We start from the raw sequence: 24,458 nt of genomic DNA, 5'->3' as shown, positions 1-24,458 counted from the left end.
CATTAGTTACATGAACTAGACATAGGTTTTCTGTTTTGTATGAATTTTCTGGTGTTTAATAAGATTTGATCTGATGGTAAAGGCCTTTCCACATTCAGCACATATATATGGCTTCTCTCCTGTGTGAATCCGATGATGCTCATGGAGTTGTGACTTCTTAATGAAAGATTTCCCACAGTCACTACATTTGTAGGGTTTCTCTCCAGTATGGATTCGTCTATGTCTATTTAAGTGTGATTTCTGGATAAAGGACTTCCCACATTCAGTACAAATATAAGGTTTCTCTCCTGTGTGAATTCTCTGGTGCATAATTAGTGTTGATTTTCTTGCGAAGGCTTTCCCACATTCACTGCACTCATAATGTCTTTCTCCTGTGTGGGATTGCTGATGGATATGAAGGCCTGATTTCCGAGTGAAGGCTTTTCCACAGTCACTACATTTATAGGGCTTCTCTCCAGTATGAATTTTCTGATGTGTAAAGAGATTCGCTCTATCAGTGAAGGCCTTTCCACACTCAGCACATCGATATGGCTTCTCGCCTGTGTGAATCTGCTGATGGACATGGAGTTGTGATTTCTTAGTGAAGGATTTCCCACAACCACTACATTCATAAGGTTTCTCTCCAGTATGAATTCTCTCATGAGTAATAAAATGAGATTTGTGGAAGAAAGCCTTCCCACATTCTGGGCAAACATAGGGTTTTTCTCCTCTGTGGATTCTCTGGTGCATACTTAGTGTTGATTTCTGAATGAAGGCTTTCCCACATTCACTGCATTCATAATGTCTCTCTCCAGTATGGCATTTCTGATGGATCCTGAGCCGTGACTTCCAAGTGAATGATTTTCCACAGTCACTGCACTTATAAGGTTTTTCTCCAGTGTGAATTTTTTGGTGCTTAATGAGATTTGACCTGTCAGTAAAGGCCTTTCCACACACAGTACATATATAGGGTCTCTCTCCAGTGTGAATTTTGTGGTGTATAATGAGATTTGTCTTGTGAGTGAAGACCTTCCCACATTCTGAACATATAAAAGGATTCTCTCCTGTGTGGATTCGCTGGTGTACATGGAGTTGTGACTTTTTTTTTTTTTTTTTTTTTTTTTATTGTAAAGCTACTATACAGAGGGTCACAGTTACATGAGTGAGGTTATGAGTACACTTCCTCTTGAACATTGTTACCCCCTCCATTGTTTTCCCCCTACCATCCCCTCCCTCCCTCCCTTCCCCGAGGTTCTTTTTTTTTTTTTTTTTTTTTGATTGTGATTAAATGATTACATAATTTCAAAGTCACAAGTTCATTCTAACTTCCCTGGAGCAAATTGTCTACCACAGTCTGTAATATATAACAGTGTTCACATGTTATATACCATATTTGTGATCAGCAGCATGAGGATATTTAGTAGTGGTTCAACCAGATGAGCGGGAGTTCTTTGTTTCTTAAGTCCTGTTAGTTTTGTCGTATCACTAACCTTTTGGATTTAGCATCCACTTATGAGGGAGACCATGTACCGTTTGTCTCTTCGTTCTTGGCTTACCTCGCTCAACATGATTCCTTCTAGCTCCATCCATTTCCCTGCAAATGCCATTATTTTGTCATTTCTAATGGCTGCATAATATTCCATTGTGTATAGATACCACAATTTTTGGATCCATTCATCTGTGGTGGGGCACCTAGGTTGTTTCCATATCCTAGCTATTGCGAACAGTGCTGCAATAAACATGGAGGTGCACGTGTCCTTGTATATTGGTTCCTGTTGTTCAGGGTAGATGCCTAGAAGTGGTATGACTGGGTCGTAAGGGAGGTCAATCTTTAGCTTTCTAAGGACCCTCCAGACTGCTTTCCAAAGTGGTTGTATAAGTGTACATTCCCACCAGCAGTGTAATAGGGTTCCTCTTTCTCCACATCCCCTCCAGCATTTGTCGTTGGCTGATTTGTGGATGTGGGACATTCTGACTGGGGTAAGGTGGTATCTCAGGGTTGTCTTTATTTGCATTTCCTTCACCACCAGGGATGATGAACATTTCCTCATGTGTTTCTTTGCCATTTTTATTTCTTCATTTGAGAAGTCCCTCTTTAGTTCCCTTGCCCATTTAGTAATTGGTTTGTTAGGTTTGGGAGGGATTAGTTTCTTGAGTTCCCTGTATATACAGGATGTTAACCCCTTGTCTGATATATTGCTGGTAAATATTTTTTCCCAATTAGTTGGTTGTCTTTCTAGCTTAGTTGCGATAGATTTAGCTGTGCAGAAGCTTTTTATTTTAAGGTAGTCCCATTTGTCGAGTCTCTCTCCAACTTGTTGTGACCCTGGGACTCTGTTCAGGAAGTTCCTTCCTGTGCCTATTAGTTCAAGTGTCTCTCCTACTCTGTCCTGCAGTAGTTTCAGAGATTCAGGTTTAATGTTAAGGTCTTTAATCCATTTTGAGTTGATGTTGGTGCATGGTGATAGGCTGGGGTCCACTTTTAGTTTTCTGCATGTGGCTGCCCAGTTTTCCCAGCACCAGCGGTTGAAGAGGCTGTGTTTCTTCCATTGTATGTCTTTGGCTCCTTTGTCGAATATCAGCTGGCTGTAGGCCTGTGGATTTATATCTGGATCTTCTATTCTGTTCCATTGGTCTTCGGGTCTGTTTTTGTGCCAGTACCATGCTGTCTTTGTGATTATAGCTCTGTAGTAGAGTTTGAAGTTCGGCATGGATAGCCCTCCCATATTGTCTTTATCCCCTAGAATTGTTTTGGCTATTCTAGGTCTTTTGTTGTTCCATATAAATTTTTGGACTGTTTTCTGTATTTCAGTGATGTACGTCATTGGGATTTTAATAGGAATTGCATTGAATTTGTATATTAATTTTGGAAGTATCACCATCTTTACTATATTAAGTCGGCCTATCCAGGAGCATGGGAGGTCTTTCCATTTCCTAGTGTCTTCTGCAATTTCTTTCTTTAACTTTTTATAGTTCTCATTAAATAGTTCTTTTACATCTTTGGTTAGGTTAATTCCTAAATATTTTATTTTTTGGGAGGTTATTGTGAATGGGGTTGCTCCCTTTATTTCCCTCTCTTCCTGTGCGTTATCAGTGTATAGGAAGGCAACTGATTTTTGTGGGTTTATTTTGTATCCTGCTATTTTGCCGAAGTGACTTATGATTTCTAAAAGTTTGGGGATGGAGTTTTTGGGATCGTGGAGGTATAGTATCATGTCGTCTGCAAAAAGGGATAGTTTCACTTCTTCTTTCCCTATGCGGATCCCTTTAATGTCTTTTTCTTGCCTTATTGCCCTGGCTAAGGGTTCTAGGACTATGTTGAAGAGGAGTGGAGACAGTGGACATCCTTGCCTTGTTCCTGTTTTTAGGAGGATTGGTTGTAGCTTTTCCCCATTAAGTATAATATTGGCTATTGGTCTGTCATAAATGGCTTTTATTGTTTTTAGAAATGTTCCTTCTATTCCTATTTTCTCCAGAGCTTTTAGCATGAATGAATGTTGAATTTTATCAAAGGCCTTTTCTGCATCTGTGGCGATAATCATGTGATTCTTGACCTTGGCTCTGTTGATATGCTGGATTACATTTATTGACTTACGTATGTTAAACCATCCCTGTGTCTCTGGGATGAAGCCTACCTGATCATAGTGTATTATTTTTTTTATGTGTTTCTGGATTCTGTTAGCTAGAATCTTGTTAAGGATCTTTGCATCTGTGTTCATCAAGGAGATTGGCCTGTAATTCTCCTTTTTGGTTGGGTCTTTGCCTGGTTTGGGGATGAGTGTGATATTGGCTTCGTAGAATGAGTTTGGGATAGCTCCCTCCTTCTCTGTTTCTCTGAAGAGCTTGAGGAGTATGGGTATTAGTTCTTCTTTAAAGGTCTTATAGAATTCTGCTGTGAATCCATCTGGTCCTGGGCTTTTTTTTGTTGGAAGACTTTTGATAGCTTCCTGTATCTCATTATAGGATATTGGCTTATTTAATTGGTTAACTTCTTCTTTGCTCAGTTTGGGTAACTTGTATTTCTCTAAAAATGCATCCATTTCCGCCAGATTTTCTTCCTTTAGAGAGTATAGCTTTTGAAAGTAGTCTGTTAGAATTGTTTGGATATCTTGGGTACGTGTTGTGATGTTTCCCGTGGCATCCCTAATCCTATTAATATGGGTTTCCTCTCTTCTTTTTTTAATTAATCTTGCCAACGGGCCATCAATTTTGTTTATTTTTTCAAAGAACCAGCTTTTTGTTTGGTTTATTTTGGTTATGGTTTTCTGATTTTCTAATTGGTTAATCTCTGCTCTCAATTTGGTTATCTGGCTTCGTCTAGTAGCTTTAGGTCCCATTTTTTCTTGTTTTTCTAGCTGTTTTAGTTGCAACATGAGATTATTTACTTGGTCTGTCTCCATTCTCTTGATGTGGGCACTGAGGGCAATAAATTTGCCCCTCAGGACTGCTTTTGCTGTGTCCCACAAGTTTCTTTGTGAGGTGTTTTCATTTTCATTGAGTTCTAGGAAATGCTTTATTTCTTCTCTGATCTCTTCTGTTACCCAGGCCTTGTTAAGGAGTGTGCTGTTCAATTTCCATGTATTAGAGAAATTTCTGCGGTATGCTTTGTTATTGAGAGCTAGCTTGATTCCACTGTGGTCAGATAGGATACAGGGGATTATGTCGATCCCTTTGTATTTGCTTAAGTTCCTTGAATGAACTATGATATGGTCTATTTTGGAGAAAGTTCCATGAGCTGCTGAAAAGAATGTGTACTGTGTTGTTTTAGGGTGAAATACTCGGTAGATGTCAGTTAATTCCGCTTGAAGTATGGCCTCACTTAATTCGGTAGCTTCTTTGCCAATCCTCTGGTTGGTAGACCTGTCCTTTGGTGAGAGTGGCGTGTTAAAGTCTCCTAGTATTATCGTATTGGGATCTATTTTATTCTGTAAGTTTGAGAGCATTTGTTTAACATATCTGGGTGCACCGATATTTGGGGCATATAAGTTGATGATGGTTATATCCTCCTCTTGGATTGTTCCCTTTATTAATATGTAATGTCCGTCCTTGTCTTTCTGTACTGATTTTAATGAAAAGTTTATTTTGTCAGATATCAGGATAGCTACACCTGCTTTCTTATTGGGGGAATTTGATTGGTAGGTCCTTTTCCACCCCTTCACTCTGAGTTTGTTTGTATGTTTGGCTGAGAGGTGGGTCTCCTGAAGGCAACAGATGGATGGGTCTTGTTTTCTGATCCAGTCCTCAGTTCGTTTTCTTTTAATTGGCGAATTCAGCCCATTTATATTAAGAGAAAGTATAGAGAGATGCATTGTTGTCCCTGCCATTCCGTTTTCCTAAGTTTTTCTTCTTTCCTTTCCTCCTGTGCTTGCTCAGTTAGACTTTGAGTAATGCCTGTTTGGGGCAGGTCCCAGTTCCTGGTTGCTTTCTTCAGGTTGTGTCCCCCCTCTTAGAATTCTTTGTAATGCTGGCTTAATGTTTATGTATTCATTTAGTTTTTCTTTGCTATTAAAAGTTTTCAGTTCTCCATCGAATGTGAATGCTAGCTTTGCCGGGTATATCAGTCTGGGTTGGCAGTTATTGGCTCTCAGGGCTCGTATGGTGCTTTCCCAGGCTTTTCTTGCATTCATTGTTTGTGTGGAGAGATCTGCAGTGATTCTAATTTTTTTCCCGTTGTAGTATAGCTCCTTCTTCATTTTTGCTGCATGCAGGATTGTTTCCTTATTATTCAGATCCATCATTGTTACTATTATGTGCCTAGAAGTGTTTCTCCTGGGATCTTGCTTGTTGGGTGTTCGATAAGCTTTTGTGATGTAGTTAAGATGGTCGTTTTTGAGGTGGGGAAAATTTTCATTGACTATCTTGTTAAATAGGTGTTGCATTCCCTTGCTCTGGAATTCCTCACCTTCGTCCACTCCGATTATGCGAAGGTTAAATTTTTTAGCATTATCTGCTTGCTCTTGAATTTCCCTTTGGTTTAATTTGAGTGATTTTTCCATATCTGTCACTTTTTGGTCCAGTTGGTGTATTCTGTCTTCTGTATCTGACACTCTACCTTCCATTTCATTCACTCTGTTGACCGTGGCTTCTATTGTGGTTTGCATGATGGAAATGGATCCCTTTATGGATTCAATGTTGGTTCTCAGAGTACTGATCTCACCTCTCAATGAGGTGATATCAGTATGCATTACCTCTAATTTGGCGTTTATCTCACTTCTTACTGAGGTTTGTGCAGCTTCTATTTTTGCATCCAATTTTTGTTTGATATCCTGTATATCTTTTGATAGTTCATCCTTGTGCTCTTTCAATTTCTGATCCATTTCTCGCTTTATTTCTTGAGTCATTGCCTCCAGCAACCCTTGGATGTAGTTTTTGTCTTCCATTCCTGCTTTGCTCCCACTGGGGCTCTCCCCTGCGTGGCTGCTGGCTTTTGAGGTGAGCTTGCTGTCCTGGGTAGTGGTAAACCTTGTGATTTTTCTCTGTGATTTTCGCATGGGGGTTCAGGAGACTGCTCTTCAATCTTGTTTTGGTGTGTCTGTCTTTGCTTGGTTGCTGATTCTCTATTGGTAGAGAGAGTCTGTGTCTGATCTGGATTCTGTTGGGAGCCTATTTCCAGCTGCTATTCACTTAGGATTCTCAGCTCTCTGCTGTAGCAATTCCCGCCTTTGGAAGGGTTGAGCAGCCTAGACTGCTTGTGTTTGCTCCTGCGGGTGCTCTTGGGAAGATCAGATGCTCTGGATGCACTCTCCCAAATACTGGAGTCTGCTATGGGCTCCTGATGTGTTTTTGTTTGTTTTGGGCTGGTTGTGGGCTTGAACTCTAGGTTTGGGTGCTGTCCCTCAGCTCTTCAGCTCAGGGCTGGCACCCTACCATTTGAGCCACAGCCCCACTTCTGACCCTTTTTGCTTTGTTCAGGCGCCGGTCCCCTGGCCTGGTTCCGGCCCCAGCCTGGAGCGCGCTCGTTAGGCCTGTGCTAATGTGTATACCACCTTGGTTATGCAGCCTGGAGGACACAGTTCAAATTTCTTCTACTGTTGGTAGTCTTGACCCAGGGGCACTGTTCCTGGCTTGAGCATTTAAGCTCCCTTCCCGGGGCGCTCTTGCTCTGGCCTGGCCAGCAGAGTGTGCTCCACCGGCTGGTGGGGCTCTCGAACAGTTCCCAGTTTTAGTGGGTCCTGTGGTCCGGGTGTTGGGGTAGGGAGTCTAGGTCAGGGTCTGGGGATTCCCTCCAGCTCTGGTCTCCCTTGATGGATTCCCTGTCCCCTGATGGGTACTCACCCTGTAGGTCGTCAGTTGTTGTTGCAGTCTGTCAGTTGTTGTTGCAGTCCGAGTTCAGTTGGGGTGGTTGCGGGCTGGGTTGGGCGGCCCCCCGCCGGGTGGTTGCGATCGCGACAGGTCCCTTTGTGGCGCTGCTGGTGCCGGGCGGCTTTGGCGGGATGGAGCCTCTCCGCTCCGGTGGAGAGTGATGGGTGGGGTGGGATCCTCCTGGAGACTCCCGGCTGGTAGGTTTCTCTGTTCCTGGCGATCCGCTGTTCTGCAATCCGGTACCTGGTGATCTGCAAGCAGCCCCCTGTCGAGTTGTGACTTTTTTATAAAGGATTTTCCACAGTCACTGCATTCATAAGGTTTCTCTCCAGTATGAATTCTCTCATGTGTGATAAAATGTGACTTCCGGATAAAGGCCTTCCCACATTCAGTGCATACATAGGGTTTTTCTCCTGTATGGATTTTCTGATGCATACTTAGTGTTGATTTTCTTGTGAAGGCCTTTCCACATTCAGTACATTTAAAGTGTTGATTGGTGGTATATAAGTTTTTATGTGTTTTGAGGATTGAATTCTGAGAGATGCTTTCCCCACATTTGCTGTATTCATAATGTTTTTCTCCTGCAGGATTTCTTGGGCATCTGAGCAGATCAGAGTTCTGAATAAAGGTTCTTCCATACTTAGCACGTTCATGGGAATTTTCCTCACTTTGAGTTTTCTGATGGTTTGACACAAGGGAAAAATCCTCCGATTCAGTACATATCCAAGGTTTCCCACCTATACAAATTCTCTGAGATATAGCAAGTTGAGATTTCTGAGCAAAGACTCTCTCATGTTTGTGACACTCAGGCTGTTTTTCTTCAGCACAAATTTCTTGATGCTTAGAGAGAGGCAAGTCTTGGGTGAAAAGTTTCACATAGTCAGAAAATGAATAAAGGTTATCCTCAGTAGGAACTTTCCAATGCTGAGTGAGAGCCCGCTTTTGACTCAGAAGGGGCTGACACTGTCTGTCTTCACGAGCATTCACAGTTGTGGGAAAATTCATACGTGTAAAAATATCAGTATATTCCATCATCTCTTCAACAGTTTCTGTCAGATTGTTTCTGCTGTGATTATATAAGCTTCCAAGAGGCTCTGAACTCTCTCCACATGAGTCACAGGAAGGGAATCTTTTTTCTGAAGGAGCGAGGTGTGTGTATGCAGGAACCATTTTCTCAGTGTCCTCACGTTCACAGTCCCTCTCACAGGCTCTTGTTGCCTTGTTGCAGAAGGAAACACAACTTCCAGGTTTGCTCTGTTTTTTCTCAGATCTCCCTCTCTGTTTCTCATCTTGCCACAATTCTCTAATAGCACAATAAGAGTCATGTCCTTGGAAAAGACTAAGTCTCTCAGACTGGAAAGAAACTGCTTCACAGGGTCCCTGTTGTAGATTCTCAAAACCAATGGCCTCATCTAAAAAGAAAGAAAAGATACAACTGACACACAAAAAATTAGTAGGACATGTAAGGATACATTAAATTAATTAATGGTGAAAAACAAGAAATGGGTGAAGTGCTATATAAATATAACATAGATATTTAATATATATATATAAATATAAGTGTATCATTTCATATATAAATATAGTATGACAATATATGGCTATGAAAGTAACCCATTGCACTTACGATAAACCATAGTATAGATGTATTCTTCTAAGTCTTATATTAGCTCATTTAAACTATTTGCTTTTTTGTGTTTTGCATTATCAGAGATTTGAACTCAGGGCTTATTTGGATTTGTTAGGATGTTAAGATATCTGAGTCATGTTTCTAACCCTCCTTTTCACTGGTTGTTAGTATTGATATTATTTCCAGCCTGGGTGTATTCCAGTACCTCCAATCATTTTATTTTAGGCTTACCATCATCTCTAGGATTACAGGCACATCCCTGGGTAGGAAAGTTGATATCAGCCTGACCATTTCTATAAACTACAAATACCAACATTCTAGGGGCTGGGAAGGTGGCTCAGTGGTAGAGTGTTTGCCTTGCATGCATGAGGCCCTTGGTTGCATTCCTCAGCACCATATAAACAGAAAAATCCAGAAGTGGTGCTGTAGTTCAAGTGGAAGAGTGCTAGCCATGAGCTGAAGAGCTGAGGGACAGTGCCCAGGCCCAGAGTTCAGGCCCCATGGCCAAAATAAAAACAAAAACAAAAAAAGAAACAACCAACATTCTAGATTTTACCTATACCCCACAAATTCAAGGACAAATAGTACATGCACTAGAGTAGACACCTCTGTGAAGGAGAAAAATAAGTATGGGGAAAGTGGATGGAAAGGAATAAATCAAGTAAGAGGGAGCCTTAAACATATTCATGATGACATCAACCACAAACTAAAGCAATAAGCATAACTCGATATCTTGCACATGAGGTATAAAAGCTGCTGTGACCTATCAAGAAGTACAAGATTAAGTTTATGCTATGTTGCACTGGCCAAGGAAGAAGCAAATGTCCAAGTGCCCTCAAAGTCAAGTTAGAGAAGAGCACAAAGAGATAATAAAAAGCTCATTCCTAAGTGACACAGAAGGAAAATAGAGCCTATGAAAGAAAACAATGAGCAGGAGTGTGGCACACCATGGTTTGTACAGAAGGTAGATCTGTCAGTGTTCGAATATGTAAGAAAAGAAGCTAAGTCAGGGATGCTGGCTCAAGTCTGTAGTACTAGTAACTTGAGAGGTAGAGATCAGGGGATGGAAGTTCAAGGCGAGTCCTGGCAAAAAGAAATTTACAAGATGCACTCTCAACCACTATGCTAGCTGGGCATAGTGGTGCTCCTCAGCCATAGGGGAAGCATAGTTGCTGGGTGCAGAAAACTACAGCTGTTATCCCCAGTGACACCAGGAAGCACAAGCAGGAGGGTCGCAGCCCAAGCCCAGGCATAAAGTGTGACCTCATCAAAACCAACCAATGGGCCAGGTGGTGGTGGCTCATCCCTGTAATCCTAGCTATTCAAGAGACTAAGATCTAAGAGTTGTGCTTCAAAACCAGCCCAGGCAGAAAAAAGCCATGAGACTCTTATCTCCAATTAGCGACAAAAAAGCTGGAAGTAGAGCTGTGGCTCAAGTGGTAGAATACTAGTCTTGAGCAAACAGTCCAAGCAAGAAAGTAAGGCCCTGAGTTAAAGCTACATGTGTGGGTATACACACACACATACACACACAAAAGAAAAAAAAGAAAGAAAAGAAAAAAGGATACTAGATAATCTAGGGTTTTGCCAAAGTAAATTAAGCACATTATAGTAAATTCTCTCATAAGAAGTGAAGCAGCCTGGCGCCAGTGGCTCACGCCTGTAATCCTAGCTACTCAGGAGGCTGTGATCTGAGGATCATGGTTCAAAGCTAGCCCAGGCAGGGAAGTCCAGAAAATCTGAAGTGGCGCTGTGGGTCAAGTGGTTTCGGGGACATCACCCAGGCCCAGAGTCCAAGCCCCACGACTTACCTCTCCTCCACCCTCCAAAAAAGTGAGGCAAAGCTAGGTGCCAGGGACTCATGCCTAGAATCCTAACTACTTAGAAGGCTGAGATCACAGCCTGGGCAGGAAAGTCTGTGAGACTCTTATCTCCAATTAACCAGTCAAAAACCAGAAGTGGAGCTGTGGCTCAAAATGGTAGAGTGCAAACCTTGAGCAAAAAGAGCTCAGAGACAGTGCCCAGGTCCTGAATTTAAGCCTCACAATCAAAAAAAAAAAAAAAAAGATGAATGAATGAATGGATGAATAAATGAATTTAAAAAGTCAAGCAAAGGAGGCATTGGAAGAAATGTAGCTTTGGAAAGCAGTATTTAAACATTCAAGGGTCTATATCAACACTATCCAAGCAATTCTGAAAGTTCCAAACATACGAAGGAAAAGTCCTATTCTTGGCATTGAAAATATTCAACCTTTCCCAGCACAAGTGCTGGGCCATTGTACTATCTTCTGAGTTCTTGGCTCTTGACTTACTTAAACATCTTGGACTTGAGATTTTACCATCTAACACACATAGCTCTTTTCCTTGCTCCAAGTTGAAGATGTATTCCAGTTTGGGAACTTGACACTCTATGTACAAGAAAGAATAAGGGACTTGGTTTCAGAGGCCATGCAATGAAACAGGCCATGTGTCCCCCAGAGATGTTTACTGGGAACAGAAGTATATTCACCAAAGCCAAGAGATATTATTAAGAATATGGGACAAAATTAAAATAAAACCGTCACTTCAAATGCCCTACAGATTTTAGAAGTTCCACATACCTAAGAAAACTCAGATTTCAAAAATCCCACTAAGAAGGAAAGTACAATAATGTGTGTAGGTGAAGTTGTTATACAGCGGTAGGGCTGCACTTACCAACGGAGATCAGGTTGAAATAGTTGTCCAGCATCACATCCCTGTACAGGTTTTTTTGAGCAAGGTCCAGGTGTTGCCATTCCTCCCTGCTGAAGGTCACAAGGACATCCTGGAAGGACACTGATCCCTGAAAAAAAGAATAAAAACAAATAATTATCTCACAGAAAGGATCAAGACTGCAGCATTGAAACAAGGTGTTCAAGACCTCACTTGTATGTGTATCTGACTCTGTGTGTGTGTGTGTGTGCGCGCCAAAACTGGAGCATGAACCTCAAGGCCTTGTGCTATAGCTTGGCTTTTTCTCTCAAAACTGGCACTCAGCCACTTGAGCCACACCTCTACTTCTAGCTTTTGGTGGTTAATAGGAGATAAGGGTCCTTCAAACATGTCCATCTGGGCTGGCTTTGAACTGTGATCTTCAGATCTCAGCCTCTTCAATAGCTACAAACACAGACATGAACTAATGATACCCAATTAGGAATCACTTAACGCAGCCAGGTGCCAGTGGCTCATGCCTGTAATCCTAGCTACTCAGGAGACTGAGATCTGAGGATCGAGGTTCAAAGCCATCCCGGGTAGGAAAGTCCTAGTGAAACTCTTATTTCTCAATAAACCACCAGAAAACCAGAAGTGGTGCTGTAGCTCAAGTGGTAGTGTGCTAGCTTTGAGCTGAAGAGCTGAGGGACAGCACTCAGGCCAAGTTCAAGCTCCAAGACCAAAAAAAAAAAAAAAAAGGAATCACTTAACGGTATATGATATTTAAGTTCCCATTAAACACCTACATTTACATTGAAAAATTGTGTTGAAATTATCATGCTACAGTAGTTCTTTTTCAAATTAGTGTGTCAGTTATCCAGGAATAAGCTATAAAAAGTTCCCAAGCTGAGCCGGGCGCTGGTGGCTCACGCCTGTAATCCTAGCTACTCAGAAGGCTGAGATCTGAGGATCGCGGTTCAAAGCCAGCCCGGGCAGGAAAGACCGTGAGACTCCTATCTCCAATAAACCACCAGAAAACCGGAAGTGGCGCTGTAGCTCAAGTGGTAGAGACTCGCCTTGAGCTGAAGAGCTGAAGGACAGCGCCCAGGCCCAGAGTTCAAGCCCCACGACTGACCAAAAAAAAAAAAAGTTCCCAAGCTGTACATATTTCTATGCATTTTTCTCTGTATGCCATATTCTAATAATAGCTCATTCAATAAAAGAAATATATCATGACATTCATTTCACATTCAATGATCAACTAAGTTAATTTGTTCTTTAAAAACAACCATTAGGGGCTGGGAAGTTGGCTCAGTGGTAGAGCGCTTGCCTTGCATGCCTGAGGCCCTGGGTTCGATTCCTCAGCACCACATAAGCAAAAAGAAAAAAGCCAGAAGTGGCGCTGTGGCTCAAGTGGTAGGGCACTAGCCTTGAGCTGAAGAGCTGAGGGACAGTGCTCAGGCCCAGAGTTCAGGCCCCACCACCGGACCAAAAAAACAAAAACAAAAACAAAAAACAACCATTAAGGGGCCGGGAAGGTGGCTCAGTGATAGAGCGCTTGCCTTGAATGCCTGAGGCCCTGGGTTCGATTCCTCAGCACCACATAAGCAAAAAGAAAAAAGCCGGAAGTGGAGCTGTGGCTCAAGTGGTAGAGCGCTAGCCTTGAGCTGAAGAGCTGAGGGACAGCGCCCAGGCCCAGAGTTCAGGCCCCACGACCGGACCCAAAAACAAAAACAAAAACCAAAACCCATTAAAATTTGCTGTTTAAGGTAGACAGCAGTGGCTCCCACCTACAATCCTAGTTACTTAGCAGGCTGAGATTTGAGGATCCTATTTGGAGCCATTCTGATAGGCAGATAAATCCAAGAGGACTTGAATCTTCAATTAACTGCAAAAAGCTGGAAATGAACACACAGATTAAATGGGAGACTGTGGGTGAGCCAGAAAGCCAAGCAAGAGCACAAGAACCCGCGTTCAAGCCCCAGTACTAACACAAATACATTCCCATTCTGGGAAGCAGAGGCAGGAGGATTACTACATAGCAAGTTCAAGGCAAACAAAAAAAATGGCTGTTTTTTTCAAAACAGTATAGTACTGATATATGGGTAGACATAGAACAATGGAACATAAATAAGAATCCATAAATAAATTTTTATATTTGTTGTCACTATTGACCAAGGGACTAAAAACAAATTTAAAAGTAAGTAATAAATAGTCTTTTAAGCTGGACACCAGTGGTTCATGCCTGTAATCCTAGCTATTCAGGAGGCTGAGATCTGAGAATCACAGTTAGAAGCCAGCTAGGGCAGGAAAGTCCATGAGACTCTTCTCTTCAATAAACCACCAGAAAACCAGAAGTGATGTTGTAGCTTAAGTGGTAGAGCACTCGCCTTGAGCTGAAGAGCTCAGGGACAGCACCCAAGCCCAGAGTTCAAGCCTCATGATGGAATTAAAAAAAGAAAAAAGAATAAAAGACATATAAACAGCTAAAGGACATGGAATAATAAAGCACCATTAGCCATCTCAGGGAACTGTAAGTCAGAAATCACAAAGAGATGACCCTTTAAATTCACTAAGAGTACTATAATTTAAAAAGTGCTTATGGAGCTGGGAAAGTGGCTCAGTGGTAGAGTGCTTGTGGCTTATACCTGTAATCCAAGCTACTCAGGAGGCTAGGGTCTGAGGATTGATGTTTGAACCAGCCCCAGCAGAAAAGTCTGTGAGATGCCCATCTCTAATTAATCACCAAAAAGCTGGAAGTGGAGCTGTGGTTCAAGTAGTAGAGTGCCAGACTTAAGGAAAAAAAAAACAGCTAAGTGAAAGCAAGAGGTCCTGAGTTCAAGCCTCACTACAACACACACACACACAAACACACACACACACACACACACACACACAAAGTATTAAATAGAAAATGTAAACAATATTATAAACATTAAAGAAGTTGAATTTGTACCTTTATAACTTCCAAAAAAAGGATCTCTGGGCATACATTGTTTCACCGGAGAATTCTGCCAAATATGTAAAGAAATAGCCCAAAAGCCAGGAATATAGTTCAGTGGTAGAGGCCTTGCTTAGTATGCATGAGGCTCTGGTTTCAATCCTAGCATACCACCAATACTTCCCCCTACCCACACTCCCTGAAAAAACCCAGATTTTTTTTTTTTTTTTAGTCGGTTGTGGGGCTTGAACTCTGGCCTGGGCGCTGTCCTTCAGCTCTTCAGCTCAAGGCAAGCGCTCTACTGCTTGAGCCACAGTGCCACTTCCGGTTTTCTAGTGGTTTATTGGAGCTAAGAGTCTCACAGACTTTCCTGCCCGGGCTGGCTTTGAACCATGATCCTCAGATCTCAGCCTCCTGAGTAGCTAGGATTACAGGCATGAGCCACCAGCGCCCGGCTAAACCCAGAAATTTTATAGAATCTATTTCAGAAAACAGAGAAGGGAGTATTTCCTAATTAATTCTATGAGGTCAGATTGCCTTGATTAGAAAAGTCCAAAAAATTGGACAAAGTACAAAAAAGTAAACACAAATTAGTCTCTGGCAGAATAATATAAAACCACTCATTTATGAATTAAATTTTACCATGATATCCAAACCAAAAACAACACAGCAAGAGAAAAGAGCAAGGGCAATAGCTCTTATAAATATGATGGAAAAATCCATAACAAGCCAGATGTTGGTAGCTCATGCCTGTAATCCTAGCTACTTGGGAGGCTCAGATCTCAGGATCATGGTTTGAAGCCAGCCTGGGGAGGAAAATCTGTGAAATTCTTACCTCCAATTAACCACTAGAAAACTGGAAGTAGTGCTGTGGCTCAAAGTGGTAGAGCACTAGCCTTGAGTGCAAAAGCTCAGGGAATAGCACCCAGGCCTTGAGTTCAAGACCCATGACCAACCAAAAAGAAAACAAAACCAATGAATGACACCAGGAGGCCCTAAGTTCAAGCTCCAGTACTGACATACACACACAAATTATTTTTCTCCAATATCAAGAGCCAGGAAATCAGTATCACTGGTGAGTTATGTTTTAATAATATATCCCACGTCTCTAATTGCCACTATTGGAAGATCAAAGACAATTGTATAGTTCAAAGTTTGTTGCCATGTGTGACAACCACAAGACTCACAAGTCTTTATCTTCCAGTTTGACTTGGAGCTGATAGTTTCTTCTTGTTTTCTCTGATCTTAGGTTTTTATTTATATATACTGGTCTATCTTACTATATGGTGTGTTAGAAGCCTCCTAGAATCCACAAGAAAAACAAAACAACAAATAGATGAAACAAATAAGAACTCACCAGGGACTTGTTCATTGCTGGCTCTTCTGGAAAAGGGGCAGAGATCTGAGAAAACAGAGCAGTGCAGGTGAGAAGAGAAAGTGTGGCAGTGTCATACACGAACACAGCCATCCTTTGAAGCCTAAGTGCCTCAAACATAGGCATCCCTTCCTTTTTTGTGTGTGTGCCAGTACTGGGGCTTGAAACTCAGGGCATCCTGATCTCACTTGGCCTTAAATCAAGGCTGGTGCTCTACCATTTGAGCTGTACCTCCAGCTGGACTTCCAGCTTTTTGTTGGTTAATTGGAGATAAGAGTCTCATGGACTTTTCTGCCTGGACTGCCTTCAAACCATGATCCTCAGATCTCAGCCTCCTGAGTAGCTAGGATTGATTACAGGCTAAGCCACACCTTTCTAGAACTACATCAATTGACAAATCATCTGAGATTGCATAAGGACTTAAAGGCAGGAGGTTTACCACAACAATAACTGCTTAGTTATTAACTAAGGTTAGAAACACCTTAGCACTAAATGGTGTGGAATGCTATTATACACAATTCCAAAACACAGACTGTTACATGAAATTAAAATACTATAGAAAAACTATAAATACCAAGTAAAAATTAAAATATAATCTGGGTACTGATGGGTCACATCTGTAATCCTAGCTACTCAGTAGGCTGAGATCTGAGGATAATAGCTAGCTCAGAGAAGTCCATGACACTATTATCTCCATTTAACCACAAAAAAACTGTAAGTGGAGCTGTGGCTCAAGTGGTACAGTGCCAGTTTTAAGCCCCAGTACCAGCATGCTTCCTTCCTTCCTTCCTTCCTTCCTTCCTTCCTTCCTTCCTTCCTTCCTTCCTTCCTTCCTTCCTTCCTTCCTTCCCTCCCCTCCCTCTCTCCCTCCTTTCCTTCCTCTTTCTTTTTCTCTTTCAAGAAAACAAAATTAAGTTTAACAGTTATGAATTACAGGCTTGTGATTCATGTTTACTGTAAAGTGGAAGTTAAAATTGTCTAAAACTTTAAGCTTAGTAATTCTGAATACTGAAACATACACTTACGACACAGTAAAAAAAGTTCAGTATTGACCATAACAATTTTCATCTTTCCTCAGATTAGCTATGTTGCAGGAGTGTACCTAATCAACGAGCATATTTAGGTTAAAGCAGTTTTCACTTTGTTAAATGTTGTTCATAAATATGACAATACACTGAAAATTTCAGATGCATGTTAAGAAACATGCTCTTCTGTGAAACTCAGATATAGGGACTATGTCTACAATTCAAAGTAAAAACATTGGCATGCTTGTTAATTCTTGCTTTTTGGTTTACTATACTATAAGGCATGTTCACGTGTATTTTCCTCTTTTTTTTTTTTTTTTAAGAACTGGGACAATTTTGAGATGTAATACCAACTTTAGAAATTTGGTCATGTTGCCAGGTGCCAGAGGTTCATATCTGTAATCCTAACTACTCAGAAGGCTGAGATCTGAGGATCATGGTTCAAAGCCAGCCCGGTCAGGAACATCATGAGACTCTTATCTCCAGTTAACCACTAGAAAACTGGAAGTGGTGCTGTGGCTCAAGTGGTAGAGCCTTGAGCTGAAGAGCTCAGGGCTAGTGCCCAGGCCCAGAGTTCAAGACCCATGATAGAGAAAGGAAGGAAGGAAGGAAGGAAGGAAAGAAATTTGTTTGTGTTGTTTGTATGAAAATCAGAGTTTTTGATTTAAATCTTTCCTGTATTGTGATTTCCATTGTTAAAAATATATTCCTTTAAAAAATGACAAAAAAAAAAAAGGCTTGGAAGGTGGCTCAGTGGTAGAGTGCTTGCCTTGCATGCATGAAGCCCTGGAGTTCGATTCCTCAGCACCACATAAACAGAAAAATCTGGAAGTGGTGCTGTGGCTCAAGTGGTAGAGTGCTAGCCTTGAGCTGAAGAGCTCAGGGATGGTGCCCAGGCCCAGAGTTCAGGCCCCATGACGGAAAAAAAAATGACAAAAAAGTTAAAATAAAACCTTTTTTATTTATAGTACGCTGTGTACACACACACACACACACACACACACACACACACACACACACACACACACACACAGGTAAATTCATTCATGTGCATAGAAGTTATCTGGAAGGAAAAACAGTAACATTTTAAAATATTATACTTTGGTTATGGTACATTTGATACTTATATTTTTTTCCTGTTTTCATTGTTGTTGTTGGTGTGTGTGTGTGTGTGTGTGTGTGTGTGTGTGTGTGTGTGTGTGTGTGTGCCAGTCCTGGGGCTTGAACTCAGGGCCTGAGCACTCTCCTGAGCTTCTTTTCCTCAAAGGTAGCACTCTACCACTTGAGCCACAGTGCCACTTCTGACTTTTTCTGTTTATGGGGTACTGAGGAATTGTGTGTACTGAGAGCTTCATGCATGTTAGGCAAGCACTCTACCACTAAGCCACATTCCCATCCTCTTTGTTGTGGTTTTAATGTTTATATTCTTATTTGCCTGCACAAAGCAAAAGAACTTTAAAGCATACAATTTCTTCCCAATGTTTTTACACTAGGTTTTTGTGACTAACTTAAGTTGTGAAAAATAATCACAAAAACACCAATAATGGGGGCTTTCTAGTTTTCTCAAGGTTATTTCTCATACATAGTTCTAAAAAGAAATTTTTCAGTGGAAATTGGCTAGAATGTGCTAGCCGATCACATTCTTAACAGTGGAACCAAGTCACCAAATGACTATGGCCATTGCTCTCCAAATGTTTTTAACAACTAACACGGAAATGTTAAATAATTAGCAGGAGAAATGTATACATACCAGGTGCTGGTGGCTTACTCTTGTAATCCTAGTTACTTAGAGGGATGAGATATTAAAATCATAGTTGGAAGCTAGTTTGGACAGGAAAGTCCATGAGACTCTTATCTCTTAATTACCTCCCAAAAAGCTGGAAGTAGAGATGAGGGTCAAGTGGTACAACACCAGCCTTGAGCAAAAAAGCACTAACTGATGTTAGCTTAACGTCCTCCATCTCAGGAGCCACTCTGCTATCTTAGGCCCTGCTGTAAAGCATGGCCTTTCCCTGAAATCTGGTGACACAGTCCCTTCCCCAAAATTAGCTGGCTCAGGCTTTATCTCATTGGGTGACACAGGCAGCTGCAACCATAAACCTTAGACCTGCCACAATAAATCCCAACTCATGCACCTCACAAACTCTATCTCACACAAACCAGACTGCAGAGTACTCCCCACCCCTAGTGAAATTCCCACCCCCAGCCCCCCAGCCATATAAACCTCCTTGCTCAAGGAGAAGTGCTATGGCTACCCAGGAGGGTCAGCCTGCCAGCTTGCTTCCAGTAAACTTTGTTGTACGTGACTTGGTGTTCATGTGGTCTTCTGGGCTGAGGCTTTCAATTGAGAATTCAAGGTCCTGGTACTGGTACCAAAAATATGTTGCTTTACCTTTATACTTCTACTTGTATATCTTACGCCTAAGTGAGTCATATAAATCTTCAAAAAATCAATATTTAATCTCAGAAAGTTAATAGTAATTTTGTATCATTTCAATACCTATTTATTGTTATTATAAAATCTGTAATGTACACAAAGTACAATGATGATATCAGACATTATCTGACTCCACAGTCTCTCCAATTACACCCAGTGGGGGCACCATCAGTTCTTACTCATTAACCCATTTCAACTGTCAGTTGGTGCAGTGACCCAACCTGCAGAAGCCTCAGAATCACCATTTCCCATACCGTAGTTAGGGATTATAGAACCTCCAAGGCTTCTACTCTAGTGGTTCTGGCACTCCTTATTCAATCTCATGTCCCCATCATGAACTTCCATGCTTACATTAATATCCACCACCCATCTCCACAAGTCATCATGAGAGTCCCAGCTCCAGACACACCTGCAACCCATCATCAACACAACTAAACCTGAACCATTAGTCAGGCTTCCCCAAATACTTCTGCACACACAAACACAAACACACACACACACACACAGTGATGTAGTTAGGGCAACTGGGCATCTAATACAAGACTTTAGAAAATAAAGGTAAGAACAAAAAATTACAGCAAAGGGAGAAAGATAAAAATAATTACACAAGAAGGGCTGGGAAGGTGGCTCAGTGGTAGAGCGCTTCCCTGCATGCGTGAGGCCCTGGGTTCGATTCCTCAGCACCACATGAGCAAAAAGAAAAAAGCTGGAAGTGGCGCTGTGGCTCAAGTGGTAGAGCACTAGCCTTGAGCTGAAGAGCTGAGGGACAGCGCCCAGGCCCAGAGTTCAGGCCCCTATGACCGGACCCCCCCCCAAAAAAAAAATTACACAAGAAATAAAATCAATATAAAATGAGTTATAGAATATAAACACAACAAAGAGCCAGTGTTTCAAATTGATCAATGAAGTGGATAACCCTTAAAATGCCTGATATTTAAAAGAAGAGAAAGAATGACATATAACTATAATAATTGGCCGGGAGTCAGTGGCTCATACCTGTAATCCTAGCTACTTAGGAGGCTGAGATCTGAGGACTGCGGTTCAAAGCCAGCCTAGGCTCTTATCTCCAATTAACCACCAAAAAACCGGAGATGGTGCTGTGGCTCAAGTGGTAAAGTGCTTGCCTTGAGCTGAAGAGCTGAGGGACAGCGCCCAGCCTGAGTTCAAAGCCCAGCAACCGACCAAAATAATATAATAATATAATAATTGGAATGACATGGGCAATACTAATGATATGGAAGAGAGCAAAATTAGGTAAAAAGGAACTCCCATGCGAGCCCATAAGATCATATATATACATAGAACTAGATATACAGATAAATTTGATCTTTGCGAATATGCCATGATCCTGAGTCAGAACCTTAAGTGGGTCGCCATCACTCATCCCTGTCCGGTGACTTGGTCCCCATGGCCGTCAGCTCCCACTTCTTCAGCTGGTCTCACCCCCCCCCCCCCATACCCAACATCCACGGCACCCCCCTCCCCCCCCCCCCCGGGCGCACCTCGGACTGCGGAGACTCTTCTTCGAGGAGCGCGGAACGCTCCACACCCTGCACGCCTCACCTGCACTCACCTGTTCCCCTCCGCGCTCTCTGCCCCAGGCCGTGACCGGAGTGGCCAGAACTACACCGTCACCGGCTTCATTTTAACAGCAGCCCGTGGATTCCTGGGGGTGGGGGGCGGAACGCGAGCTTCAGGTGCGCATGCGCACTCGGAAACTGCTTGTACGGACCACACTCGGAAACTGCTTGTACGGACCACACTCGGAAACTGCTTGTACGGTCAACACGGAGCTCCGCTAATCTCATTGCAGATTGGGTGCTGAGGTTGAGCGCCAAGATGGCGGCGCCCAGAGGACACTGCAGTCTGTAGGCGGCCCTGCTCGGAGTGACGCGGCGACGGTGGGGGTGAGCCACTGGAGGTGCCAAGGTACCACCAGAGCTTGTTGCCACGAGTTACCCACCCACATTTTCCGCAGTGCCCTTGCAGCTTCAGCACTGATAACCCAAACCGGCTAATCGGCATTCACAAAACACGGCATCCAAAAACAACACACAGCTCTGTGCGAGCATCTCCGTACCGTGTATCCAGGATGGGTCCTGTGCTGGGCTCACACCTGTAACCCTAGCTGTTCAGGAGGATGGATCTGACGATGGCGGTTCTAAGCCAGCCAGGGCAGGAAAGTCGGAGAGGCTCATCTCAAATTAACGAGCAAAAAAGTAGCAAGTGGCGGTGTAGCTCCAGCAGTAGGGCACCCGTCATAAGCAAAAAGCCTAGCAACTCTACCGATCACTTTGGGTAGTTATAGACATTTTAACACGAAACCTTCCTATTCACGACTTAAGGGTATCTCTTCATCTGTTTGTGCCTTATTTGGTAACTTCCAGAAGTTTTCAGTGTAGCCGGTCTTTTGCCTCCTTGCTTTATTGTGTATTTTATTATTTTATGTATTTTATTCTGCTCCTCCTTCCTGATGCTGAGGATCCAACCAATGGCCTTGGCAGGCAAGTGCTGTCACTGATGTACATCTCCAGTCTTGCATTTCATCCTCTTTTGATGTGATTTTTAACTCGAATTCTTTACTTTTTCATTGCATAGAAATGCAATTTATTTTTGTGCATTTTGATAGCTTAACTTTGTTGGATTTACGAGGTAACAAGTATCTTTTTTTTAGTGGATTTCTTCCCCCCACAGTACTGTGGTTTGGACTCAGGGATTACTAGGCTGGTACTTTACCACTAAACTACACTTGGAAGCTTTTAGCTCTACTTTCATATAAGGTTGCAAGCTTTTTGCCCAGAACAGCCTTGGGCTATGATTTTCTATTTAGGATTGATGCATACCTGAGATTACAAGAATGAATGAATGGACTTATTTGCTGAGATGAGACCTCACCAGCTTTCCCCATAATCATTCCAGTCTTCACCATCCAAGTAGCTAGGATTACAGCTGTGTGTACCATGCCCTAGAGATTTCCACCTAAGATTATATCATATGTAGAGAAAGGTATTTTATTTCTTCTGTTTCAATGTGAATGCTTTTTGTTCCTTTTTTGCCCTTGCTTTGGCTAGAGCCTCTAGAACAATGTTGAATATAAGTGGTGAGAGTGAGCTTCTTTATGTTACTGATTTTAGAACTAAAGGTTTTCCACTATTAGTATGTCAGTTCTTGGATTTATTATAAATTACTTTTATTATGTATTTCCAATTGTTTAGATCAAGAAAAGGTAGGCTGGGAATGTAGCTTAGTGGTAGAGCGTTTGCCTAGCATGCATGAAGCCCTGGGTTTGATTCCTCAGTACCACATAAACAGAAAAAGTCAGAAGTGGTGCTGTGACTCAAGTGGTAGAGCACTATTCTTGAGCTGAGCTGAAAAGCTGAAGGACAGTGCCCATGCCCACAGTTCAGGCCCCACAACGAATCAAAAAAAAAAAAAAAAAAAAAAAAGGACTTCTTAGACTCAGTAATTGTAATATTCCTCCTCTCCTATCTTATACTTTTAGTTGTTTTAGCATTTGGAAAAATTCCCTTACATTATTTTCCAAGGATTCTGTTCAGTTTTCTTTTCTTTTTTTTTTGGGTCTGGTTGTGGGGCCTGAACTCTGGGCCTGGGCGCTGTCCCTCAGCTCTTCAGCTCAAGGCTAGCTCTCTACCACTTGAGCCACAGTGCCACTTCCGGCTTTTTTTCTTTTTGCTTATGTGATGCTGAGGAATTGAACCCAGGGCCTCAGGCATGCAAGGCAAGTGCTCTACCACTGAGCCACCTTCCCAGCCCAAGTTATTTTCTTTTTTAATTGTTTTTCTTTTTGTGCAGACACTGGGGCTTGACCTTGGGACCTCAAGTTTTTCAACAAGGCTAGTGCTCTACCACATTGAGTCACACCTCCACTTCTGGCTTTTTGCTGGTTGATAGGAGATAAGAGCCTCATAGACTTTTTGGCCTGAGATGACTTCAATTCTTGATCTTCAGATCTGTCTGCTGAGTAGCTAGGATTAGAGGTATAAGCTACCAGCACCTAGATCTCAATGTTGAATATTTAATTTCTGCTGTGTGATCAAGAACATTTTCACTTTTTTTTTTGTCAGTATGGGGTTTGAACTCTGGGCCTGGGTGTTGTCCTTCAGCTCTTCAGCTCTACCACTTGAGCCACAGTGCCACTTCTGGTTTTCTGGTGGTTTACACCAGACAAGAGTCTCACAACTTTCCTGCCTGGGCTGACTTTGAACTGCAATTCTTAGATCTCAGCCTCCTGAATTGCTAGGATTACAGGTGTGAGCCACTAACATTGTGCTGTTTTCTGATGGTGAGAGAATAGGGGAGAATAGGACCCCAATCGGAATGGATGTTTTTGGAAACATCCCAACAGATACATCCAAGTGTGTTTTACTAGTTTCCTAGGCATTTCTCAATCCAATGGAGTTGACAATCAAAATCAACCATTACACCATTAATAAAATACCTTTCAGTAAGGATCCTGAGTCCTTGCAAATTATTTAATCTAAGAATTGAGTTGAGAAGAACTCCAAACTTGCAAATATCTGTTTTGAACTTATTGTGATTCTGCTACCCATGTGCTACCCATCGCCACAATCACTCTATTGTCCCTCTAGAAGATAAACCTTCACATGCAAAGTGGCCAGTGTTGTCAAGCAGTGTGGTAATGGGGAGACACTTGAATTGTTCAGTCTTCCCTAAATTTATATCTCATCTTTACCTAGACATCAGCTGGTGCAGAGGATTCTGACCCTATGTTTCTTAATCCCTCAATTGTTTGTTTATAATTGTTTATGTTTTCTTCTATCTATCAACTTATTTAATACTCATTTATCTGCTTTCTAATTCTCCCAAATCTGGCTGTTGTTTTTCTTCATTTCTCCAACTTTTGTGGGTTTGTGTTTGGGTATACTGAGGAGCATCATTCAGATCAGATCATTCTTCAAAAGAATGTAATGTGGATAGCTGTTCTACTCTCAGACATACTGATGCCAGTGACACAAATCCCGCTGGCTGATCTTGGATACTGATCAATGCAGAAATACAAGGCTAGGACACTCACTGTTTCTAAACTTTGAACTAGACTAAATAAATAGAACCTTTAT

The 24,458-nt window shown here is 42.1% G+C and overlaps 1 protein-coding gene across 1 annotated transcript; it reads right to left on the bottom strand.

Annotated features, from left to right (window-relative positions):
* Znf484 (zinc finger protein 484) lies at positions 1 to 21,021 on the bottom strand. Its single transcript, XM_042686582.1, has 6 exons — positions 20,933 to 21,021; positions 15,880 to 15,924; positions 11,606 to 11,732; positions 7,562 to 8,693; position 7,255; positions 1 to 1,077 (listed from the first exon to the last, which is right to left on the bottom strand). Exons 2-6 carry the CDS (start codon positions 15,892 to 15,894, stop codon positions 16 to 18), a joined length of 2,337 nt encoding a protein of 778 aa, XP_042542516.1. The 5' UTR covers positions 15,895 to 15,924; positions 20,933 to 21,021; the 3' UTR covers positions 1 to 15.
* Positions 21,022 to 24,458: the final 3,437 nt, after the last annotated feature.

The sequence above is a fragment of the Dipodomys spectabilis genome, unplaced genomic scaffold (assembly GCF_019054845.1).
Source record: "Dipodomys spectabilis isolate Male_0828 unplaced genomic scaffold, ASM1905484v1 ptg000098l, whole genome shotgun sequence".
Classification (NCBI taxonomy): Eukaryota; Metazoa; Chordata; class Mammalia; order Rodentia; family Heteromyidae; genus Dipodomys; species Dipodomys spectabilis.
Note: the sequence above shows the minus strand (reverse complement) of the source record. Positions and strands in the feature narration are given on the sequence as shown.